Raw genomic sequence first — 10,356 nt, 5'->3', positions numbered from 1 at the left:
ACCCACCCCACCCCCCCACCGCCGCGGCGCCTCACTTCAACAGAGGCCGAGAGAAAGAATGCATGGGAGGGAGGGTGGGTAGCGGGGGAAGCCAGAATCAGCCGTCTACTGCCGATGTTGGGAAGGGCAGCTGTCTACAAGTGGGGCTTGAGGAGATACTGTGGAAGGCGCAATTACGAGCAGCCGCAACACCCACTGCCGACGGAAGCGGTGTACAGCGTTCAGCACTGCAACGCAAGTGAGAACTGAGTGTTGAGGCCTGCTGCTCACTTGAATGAACTACCGCATAAGTGTGCATACAACAAATCTTCAAAAGAATGCAATCCAATCTTAATCATCAAACTTATACACCCGCCAGCCCCGGAGGCTTCTCAGCGGATGGCGACCGGCTGCCAAGGACGCCTGTTGGGCTGTGGACAAGGAGGAGTAGATACAGCTGGCTGGTGCCTCATGCTAGGCAACTCCCTTTGTTTCAAAGGTTTTGCGTCTCTATTAGTATAATCAGATAAGCGGACGAAGATATGGATTTCAATCTCTTACCGGATCACCACCAAACTACCGCCCCTGCATCACGCCAGCCACGGCGTACCTATGTGGCACGCTCCCTCTGAGGTTGGTATTATCTGCATACACACATTCGAGCAGGCGGGTAACTCAGGGCCAAGTAAGAGTTTAGCGATTCTCCGCTGTGTTAGTGCGTGCAGCAAAGTGTGCTTAGTTGTGCTTTTGAAGCGAGGATCCTCGATCTTAGGTCTGAAGCAGGCTGGAATACAGTCAAAATACCAAAGATAAGAGCTCTCAGATGGCAGCTGACATCCATTCCAGTAGGCATTCGTCCTGGTCTTAGTGTCCCAATGGCCTGGAACTGTCACGTAGAGGAGGCTGCCCCTCGTGAGCTGTACGCTCTAGCAATGTCAATCCCCCGTGGTGCAGTCTGTCTGAGGTGCCATATGAGCCCTTTCCTTCCTTGATGGGCAGCCTGAATGCGAGCGGAACCCTTCAATAATTCCCTATAGTGTTTGCGCGTCCAGAAAGAGACTCCGTTGTGCATGCACTTGGTGCTGTTTTGCACTTGAGTTGCAACGAGGTGCGTTGCGCCTCACGACAGGCTGCATCCTCTCCTGCAGCTCCAGGGGATCAAGCTGCTGTGTCCAGCAGGCCTAGATAGTCTGGGTGTAATTTTGTTGCTTGAAATAAACATAGTGTATGTTGGGTACACAGCAGGTCGCGACCAGTGTCCGTGGCCTTGGATAAGGTCACAGACACTCACCACAAACGTGCCTCGCTACAACTAGTGCTTCAAGGCAGCCACAATAACAAATACAATAGCGCACACTTTGATGCACGCGCAATCACTGCAGACAGTGGTACTGCGCTGACCAGGCCCTCCGTGGCCAGCGCGAGCGCCACTGGAGGTTCACGGAGCAACCACATAGCATAGCTCATCCTGCATCCGGCCCCCATTTCTCCCGAAGCAGCACAAGAACACGAGGAAAGAAGAGTCAGCAGGAAGGTGCACATGGGTAGAAATAAACAAGACCTCTCTCGCATGTGACAGCCTGCAACGGACGCCGAGTAGTTGAGCACAGCCCAAATTCAAGTTGCACTGCTCTCAACAGCGTTGCCACCTTTTCTAGGGGAAGGTTTTCATGGATATTTCAATTATATGAAGCCATGTAAGGAACAGGGGGAGTTATGCAATGGCAGAAGCGCAGCAGCTGAATAGCAGCAATAGCGGTATACGATATTCGACTGATGTTTGCTGTACGGTTTTAGTATTAGAGCAGTAGTTATGGTGGTAGTGTATTTTTAGCATCATTGCAACTAGCATTTTTCCTGTGTGCGTGCACACGCTCGATTGCTGCAGAGGCTGAGCCATTTCGCCTGCTTGTGCTACCCAGCACCCTGTGACGTCGATACTTCCAGCATCTTTCTATCGGGCTTGCCACTATCATGTAGTTCACACGATTGGAACCCTCACAAATAATGTGTGCACGCAGACCCAATCACTATGGAAGTTATTTGAAGCTCTCTTGTGAGGGTTCCAACAAGCAAACATCAAATAATGTGTGCACGCAGACCCAATCACTATGGAAGTTATTTGAAGCTCTCTTGATGCTTGCTTGTTAGGATTCCAATCTGGTAGACTATTTGATAGCGCAAAGTCCAATAAATAGCTGCTGATAGGATCGGCAGTACAGGGTGATAACTGCAACTTTTTCTTTCTGCACCCGAGAGCAACAAGGCACTTTTCCACCGGGCGTTTCTAAGGAAAACTCATAGTACATTCTTGCAACTTATTCCAACAGAATCAAAAGCTTTCGCGGTTCTTATACTGTGGAGGAAGCGGCGAAGCCCACCACACTCGAAGCTCATCAATGCTTGAAGAGAGCCTTATGTGTTCTTTTCTGTCAGACTGACAAACGTTGCAGCGGTGCTTTTCTCCGACTGACTGACTTCGTTTTTCTCTTTGTTCATAAAAGTATTTTCCGCGCCGTGCTTGGCATGCGTCCAACTGTGTTGTGCTTTAAATGCGTTTTCAAAAACCCGAGAAACGATTATTTGTTTTCTGGAGTGTCTGCTCCCGTGAAGGTAAACTGCACGCCAGAACCTATAGCGTCACGCACCGGCACTTCTGTCTCGCGTCAGTTTGCTCTCTATTCTGTGGCAGAAGGTGATACGAGTGCAAAACGCACGAAAACAAAGGCGAGTATGTGCAACCTGGAGCACCATTTGGGGGACCGGCTGCATTTGTCTTGCTTGTAGAAGCCAGTGAACGCTTCTGATATGTCAAATGAACCCCTCCACTACTGTCCTAAAACTTCTATCAATGAGTGTCACGTGCATTGTCACCAGGAAGCCTGCCACGAGGAAACCAAAGAAATAATACAACAGACGCAGTGACTTGTCTTCGCCAGCAGCTGCTTCAATCGCCACGTCCTGCTCGCACCAGCACAGAGCTGCAGGTAGGCTTCAGCAGAATATCGTGTTTCAGCTGCAGTGTGTACGTTCGACCGCATCGAAGACTATATACCACAAGACTCGAAGCGGAATGAGGCAGACTGGCAGCAATTACTGTGCAGCAAATAGCAAAGAATGAAAAGGAGCAGAAGATTGAAGGAGGAACCGTCACCAACAGCACTTCCAATCCTTTGTATATCTGGGGCATTACTGCCTGCAAGTGAAACATGGTGCCCTCAGTTCTGCTCCCTCACCACAAGGCCCCAAGCAGCAGCAGCCGTCAGCAAAGACGCCAGCAAGGCTAAGAGAGACAAACACAACATGCAACAAAGAATTAATGAAAGTCCCTCCCTCGCGCTTCTCGGGCATGAGCCTCTTTTGTGTTGTCTGTGCCACCCAGTGGGGAAAAGGTCAACTATCAACTAAATGGCTGCTGTGAGCGAACCAGTAGAACGGTCATATCAAAGACCATGGAGAGGCAAGAGCACACTTAGCAGTGAACACAAGTCTAGGCACCGGTAGGTTGACGGCAGGATACGTGTGCGACAAAAAAATGAACATCCGCAACATCTGCTCGTACTTGGGTACGATGTCCATCTGTAGGAGAGCGCCTTCAGCTTCCTCAGGGCCAGCGCCGCCAGAACTCCAATAATGAGCAGCACCGCATACAGCTGAAACTGATGGCCGCTGTCCACTCCAGAGGCGAGTTCAACCCCCATGTCCTGAGAAGAATAACCCCGCTTCCAAATGCATAAGCAAAAGAACGCATGTAGTGCGCTGCCTTCAAGGTTTGACGTGTGAAAAGTTACTGCCGTGAGATTGTTCAACACGGAAACTTGTGGACGTTCCCAGGTATACAGAGACCTCCAGTGTATGAGAGGGAAAAGAAAAAGGAAAAAGGATGTTGTTGCGGTTGCTGTGCCCCGTACCACAATACCCCACAGAGAGACGATCGCCACAAAGGTTAGTGCCATCGCTGCAGCAAAACGGAAGCAGCATTTCAGCGCATTCGCAATAGAATTCGATTCCTCTGTCTTTCGCATCCGACATCAAACGGCTGTGCAGGTGTTCTTCTGCTGTATGTAGTTGTCCCTACTTAAACTTCCGCTTTAACTCCAGCTGATGCTGCTGCTACAAAGGCAGCAACAACAACAGCTGGAGTACGGTGCGTGATCCAGCATCAATGGCTGCCCATCTGGTCGTAACGCCAAGCTCACGACAGCCGTAGCTTGTGTGCATTAACTACATTTGCGCGCTTACCAGCATTGTGCAGCAGTTTGTACTTGCGGTGCGGTCTCCTGGGTGACGAAGCCGGGAACTGATCCGGCAATTCTCTTCCTAAGGGCACCTCGCGGCATGGCCCCTGCTTTTCACAACAGCACCCACATGGACAGTCAACACACGGGCTAAAACAGCTCCTTCCCTGGGGTCTTCCCCGGCAGAGTTAGCACTATCCAGAGGCACGAAAGTCATCCTTGCATCTCTGTGCCCCACCCTTCCCCGCGCCCCCCACCTGCAATAAGGATGTCAATGCCCGACAGTAGTACGCATTAGTGTTTAAGATTCAAAAGTTTTCATTCGGCTTGACGGTTTAAGGGTGGGATCATTTGCTAGAAGGCCAACAGCCAACTGGAGGTGGGAACGACTTACCTCCGCGTGTTTCTCGTCTGCCTGATAAGGAATGCCCAAAACTAAATGTGTCGTGTTGGTGCCAACGTTCATGTTTTCTGCAAGTCCAGGATCCCTGTAGGCTTCAAGGACGACGGCGTGGGAAGGGCGTTTTCGTTTCGGGGGAGGAGAAAATGAACAGAAAGAAAACCCAGGGGCGCCTGGCTCCTCTTCTCCCCAAACTGTCTCAGCACTGCCATCAGAAAGGCGGGGCACCTCCTGTTCGGTTCGCCCTTCTGGCATGGCATAGCTTAGCTGACTGTAATTGCTGTCAGTTTCGCTGCCCCGAGATGGCTCATTTTCAGGCCCATCCGCTGTTGTACTGGTACTTGGAGCCTTTTGCTCACTGTCTGTGTACTTCGTTTGCTCAGATGCTACCTCGTGTTGCTCCCGTCGCTCACCATCCCCTTCCATCTCCGTAACAGCCTCGCTTTGCTGCAGCCGCAGCGTAGAGCACCGGAGAAACAGCCTCCCAAGCAGGGAAAGGAATTAGCCCAGAGGCCAACCTATCTTGCCTGCACAGGGTTTGCTGATTCTTTCTCTCCTGCGTTGGACTGTTGTGCTCATGAAACTGGGTGCCTCAGGAAGGAGATTGGAAGTGACCCCAGACACGAGTCATCGGGAGGTTGAAACCTCCGAAAGGAATGGGGATTTATACAATTGATACCAAGAAAAGAGCGAGCAACTGTTTCTTGATGAGAAAGAGAAATTTACTTGTCCTCCCTTCAACTATTCCAGAACGAGTCGACGAAATGTACGCGTACTCTGCAACAAGAGGAAAGAAGAAACCTCTAGACAGAACCCGCCTTCCCTGAGGCATGTCTAGGTGAGCAAAACTTGTTGATAGTAAAATTGGTAGATTTTTTAGGAGCTTATAGGTAGCCTTGCTCTCAATCCGAGCAGCGGTCGGACGGATGGCGCGGCAATACCACATTAAAGTTGCCCACGGGCCGGTGGTCCCAAGCAGTGATGCGTTCGTCTGCCTACGCAACACAGTCTGTTTATACATTAAGTCAATACAGAAGCTAGAAATATCATGTATGGGCTTTCTATGGGACCCTAGAGTAACACGAATGGGGTCAGTTCGACAGGTGACCAGCAGTGGCTGCCTCAGCGACAGTGAAGTGTCGACAGTGCTTCCGGTGCATGTTCCACAGATGTGCTTGGAAGTTTCAATCTGCATTCATGATTTTTCGAACATTTTCCATCACATGTGCAAATATGTGCCGAACAGTGAGACTGGCTTCCACCGATGCTCGAGGTCGTCAGTTATGGCGGTCTGACCAATGGTGTGCATAGCCACTCTCTTGGGGGGTGCACAAATCACACTGGCTGAAACAATATAGAAGTGACCGTCGTAGAGCATACAACACTCAGTTCTTCTCATATGTACCAGTAATAGCTCACGAACTTCATAGTGACGCAGGGAAAGCAGTTTCAACAACCGGAAGGGTAAAGGGACCCAAAGGCAACTGAAGGATCCAACCACGCTGAGCCATTTGTTGAAGGCCTCTACTCTCCCGTGGCCACAGCTGTAGATGATTGCGCTGGGACACTGCGTACAGTCAGCATGCGACTCAGACGAGGGGTGCAGAGAGTTAACCGTCTGGGGTGAAACTTCACAGCAGGCTGTAGAAGAATTCAATCGTTGCATGGCGACACTTCCAACTGTTATTACCGTGCTTGTCCAAAAGCATGCACTTCAGATAAGCGGAAACAACGGAAGGTTGAATGATGCTGACGATGTATCTCGTTATGTGATGGGCGCCCATTGAGTTGTGACTCCGGAACACGCAACACAATAGCAAGTCCTGATTTTGTGCATTTTTAACGACTTATTGCTAGAGGCGGCGGCCAGGCTTCTCTTGCAGCCGACCTACAAATTGGTTATGGCCTGACCAGAGAAACTGGCCTGTCCCCCAAATGCATCAATCCTCGTCTGACCGACTTCCGCAGCGCATGCCGCACAACTCGCTGTTACTTCTACAAAAGAGAGTGCAACGGCAGTAGCTGCAGTAAACCGGAAAGCGGGGAGTATGCATGGAGCCGAGTTCCACGAAAATACACGAATAGAGTCTCCACCTCTGGCGGGGAGGTCTGGTAGACCACTGCTTCAAACAACAACTGCAGGGTCTCACACCCAGAACTATCGCGGCCGTTAATCTTCCAAGCCCAATTCCAGGCGCCACGCTGCAGGCTTTAGAAGCCCGCATCCTGTCGCCGCCGTATTGCCTTCCCGTAACAGGCACCACTCCCTGAAAATCCGAGGCCCCCAGAGGTTGCCTTGCAGCCTTTGCGAGCTGCAGCAGCGACAGTTGGTGCAGATGTGTACGGTGTTTACACTAAATACCGCCAAGACTAACACGAAGATCTCGCTGCGTCGCGGCCATAGTCGTCTACTGTTTGCCTTCCCACTTCTTGATAGCAGCTGAGCGCACGATCGAGGCAGGCGAAAGGACGGGAAGCAGGCTAGGGACACCGATATACACAAATAAAGTCCTGACTACGCGCTGCACTGTAGCCGTTTATCGTTCATCAACTAATCGGCAGAAGTGTGACTGCTATCGGCGGCTGCAATAACGGCCATGGGGCAGAAGTGGTAAGAGAGGTCTACAATATCTTGGCATATATGCCTACGCAGTTTGTCTTTGAACTGCATTATGTCCACAACCAGAGGAGTGATGGTTCGGGGGTCCGGAGAGGGCTCGTACGGAAGCGACGAAAACGGCACCTTTTCTGCATGCTTGACCAGCTGGAGATAACAAAAAGCAAGCGGCGGACAAAACAGCAAGGCTGGTGAAGGCGAGAATAATGCACAACATTTGGGGATAGCAGGACAGCTGTGATACACGCATCTCGGCATGGCCTCGTCGCTATCTGCTGCAGTGATTTCTACGCTGGCGCGGATCGACTTCAGCTTTTAACGGGCCTTTCAGAAGAGTAGAATCCTACTTTTTTTGTTTCGCCGAACTTGGCAAGAACCTCGTCGTATGCGGGCAGAAAAAAAGTGCGGAAGCCCTTCTCTTCCATTTCCTTCTGAGTCATCACAGCCAGGGAACAGCCGACGCAGGCATCTTCCCAAGAGCCCCTCACAATATGTCACAACGACCAAGAGCAGCACCAGTCAAATCAACTCCTATTTCACATTTTCTCAGCAGCAGAAGCAACAGCAGCATCATCTAGACTTGCCTGATAGAAATCTCTTAGACCTTTGACGACTTGCACAATATGGTCGCTATTAAGACCAACTTCCTGAAAAACAGCAGGAAAAGTGAGCGACACCCTACTTCTATGTTGGCCGGAAGAATCAGATGTGTATCAAGCTGCTGGAATTCGTGTCAATGGTCTCCGCATTGATACTTGGATGTACCTCGTAAAGCTCGAGCATGACGAGAAGAGCATCGGAGCTCATGAAGTTCTTCTTGAGCCCCGCAGCTGTTGCAAACTGCAGCAACCGGTGGACCTTCCCCACTTCCAGCTTCAGAAGCTCCACTGGGCAGACCCCGTGGGGCCCCTTGCCTAGTTTGAGCGATTCCCCTAGTTGCTCACAGAGGGCCTCTGCTGCAGCAGTACCCTTGGCCGCCATCACGCCTGCAGCCGCTGCGCCTGGCAACGCCTGCGCGTTTGTCTTTAGTTCCAGTGGAGATATCATCCGCTGGTGTGCGTCACAGCCCCGAAGCAGCATGCAGAGGTTGCCGTCCGGCAACTCAGGGCCTCGGTCGTTCAGCAGAGGCTTATGGCAGCGCAGGAAGGCAGCCATTGCCAGCACACTGCTGTCTACTCCAGAAGAAGGGGCCGCTTCCTCTCCTGGAGGGCTGGGGGCCGCATGAAGGCGCAACTCGTTCACTGGAAGGGAGGAAGCCCCCGCTGTTGCTAGAGGAGCGCCAGGCGCTGAGGAAGGCCCCTTCAACAGATCGGTGGAGGAAGACACGAGAGAAGGAACTCCTACGGGTCTGCCTGTCTTGAGCTGCAGGTTAAAGGCATGCACAGAGGCTTCGGGGCCTAGAGCGAAGGAGGCAGCAGCAGAGGCAGCAAGTAGGAAGAGGGGAGGAGACATGGTGGTCTTGTGCCTGGTGTTGAGGAGAAAGACAGCCTGTTGGCAGCAAAAGTGCACTTCGGGGAGCAACAGGCAACTATCAGACAGAACGAAAACCTGAGAGAGAAGAAGGAGAGTGATGCCGACAACGGCAGTTGAAAAGGGGACCAACGGTGGAGCCAGCCGCCGCTGTCTCACGCTATCCTTGTTAGTGGGGTTTCAAAGGGAGATAGAATTAACCAGGTTTCAAGTGAGACTGTTGCTATATAAAATGGAGATTGTCCTTGTAATGCTGGAAACAGAGACGGCCCATGAACTCGATATGTAGGACACTGGAGAGACGGTGGCGGGGCTGTAAAGGCGGCAGTCGCCTAGGTGCAGCGGAGAACAGGTTATTGCTGAGACACCCCCTTGAAACATTTGTAGCAACAATTGAACCGCAGAAATGAATACGGCCTTAACTCGCATCTTCGTTCTATGATGGTGAACAACGCACTATGCAAGAAGGCACTGCACGGCTGCTGCTGCAGTAGAGCAGCGCGGCAGCCCCAAGGGAGCCAAGGGGCCCCCATGAGGGCACAACAGCAAGCTTCGTCTTCATTTGTCTGTCTGAACTAAATTAAGTAAATATAGACGTAGTTTGGTCTCTAGAGAAATACAGCACCCGAAGGAGTGACGCCCTCCTCGAGCCCTGCCAGCTCTTGAGGGAGGGACCGGCGAGCAGTTCCAACAGCGTGCGTTGCCGCAGGAAACGAGGCCAAAGGAAGGAGAAGTACCAGGTAAAGGCGCCATTTATTGAATGTAGGGCCACTGCGAGCTCTTCGCATGCAGCTCAACCAGTGCGTTGAATTCTTGTGGTGGAATGCGGCTGAGCCCACCCCACTTCCTCGGCTTTGCAAGAGATTATTTGATCTACGGGGATCAGAATTACGTTCCTGATTTGTAACAGAAGCAGTGCCAGTTGCTGCAACACGTAAAGCGGCGAGTAAAGCGGAAGCTGCATCAGCAGACACTGCAGGAGTTTGCGCCATCCAAGGCGATTATCCTGGTTGTGCATGCTTGTTGGTTTTCGGCGAAAATGTTTAACCCCAGCAAAAAATTTATCGGGGTGGAGACCCTGAAAGCTTACAATCCCTCCACCGCCCATAGGCGCAAGGAGAGGGACGCCGAAAAAAAGAAGGTGAGCGGGAATGCAGGAATGCACGTATGCTGTGCATATTTGTTTGCAACCACGTGCATATAAATGCATAATATAGTTATATACATTCATATATAGTGGAAGTGAGCCTGTACGTATGCATATTTATATGTATGATTGTAATATGTGTGGCTTTTTTCCCCTGTCTATAAGCAGTTCCAGCTCGTTGCGCAGTGAACTGTATGGACAGTATCGTTTGCTTCTTGAGACGTGTTGCTGTCTTTTTCCAGAACAAAGCCGAGAGAAAGATAACAAGGGAGCAAGCTCTCCTCAAGAAAAATCCAGTCGTTATCAAGGAGGAGCTCGATAAACTCGAAGAAATGGGTGGGGATGCAGGCACTGGTGCTGTTCAGCTGCCGCATCAGAGGCAGCTGCTGCGTGTGCAACTGCTGCCGATGTAGTTGCCGCGAATTTAGTTGATGCCTTGGTAGCTGTTGCTGATGTAATTGGTGCATTTGATGCAGCTGCTTTTTTGCATGCTCACGGGGGGGGC

The 10,356-nt window shown here is 51.3% G+C and overlaps 3 protein-coding genes across 3 annotated transcripts; 1 reads left to right on the top strand and 2 right to left on the bottom strand.

Moving 5' to 3' along the window:
• Nucleotides 1–3,197: 3,197 nt before the first annotated feature.
• Nucleotides 3,198–5,043, bottom strand: EMWEY_00050580 (hypothetical protein, conserved; the record flags this gene model as incomplete). Its single annotated transcript, XM_013479621.1, has 5 exons — nt 3,198–3,262; nt 3,542–3,683; nt 3,891–3,937; nt 4,222–4,324; nt 4,612–5,043. The coding sequence occupies 5 exons, from the start codon at nt 5,041–5,043 to the stop codon at nt 3,198–3,200; spliced, it is 789 nt and encodes a 262-aa protein (XP_013335075.1).
• Nucleotides 5,044–7,770: 2,727 nt separating this feature from the next.
• On the bottom strand, nt 7,771–8,686 carry EMWEY_00050570 (hypothetical protein, conserved; the record flags this gene model as incomplete). The annotated part of the gene is made up of 2 exons (XM_013479620.1): nt 7,771–7,881; nt 8,000–8,686. 2 exons carry the CDS (start codon nt 8,684–8,686, stop codon nt 7,771–7,773), a joined length of 798 nt encoding a protein of 265 aa, XP_013335074.1.
• Nucleotides 8,687–9,743: 1,057 nt separating this feature from the next.
• EMWEY_00050560 (hypothetical protein) lies at nt 9,744–10,264 on the top strand (the record flags this gene model as incomplete). Its single annotated transcript, XM_013479619.1, has 2 exons — nt 9,744–9,845; nt 10,094–10,264. The coding sequence occupies 2 exons, from the start codon at nt 9,744–9,746 to the stop codon at nt 10,262–10,264; spliced, it is 273 nt and encodes a 90-aa protein (XP_013335073.1).
• Between the last annotated feature and the right edge of the window lie 92 nt (nt 10,265–10,356).

This window comes from Eimeria maxima, genomic scaffold, assembly GCF_000499605.1.
Source record: "Eimeria maxima Weybridge genomic scaffold, Emw_scaff1249, whole genome shotgun sequence".
Taxonomy (NCBI): Eukaryota; Apicomplexa; class Conoidasida; order Eucoccidiorida; family Eimeriidae; genus Eimeria; species Eimeria maxima.
The sequence above is the reverse complement of the archived record's forward strand: the minus strand, read 5'-3'. Positions and strand labels throughout refer to the sequence as shown.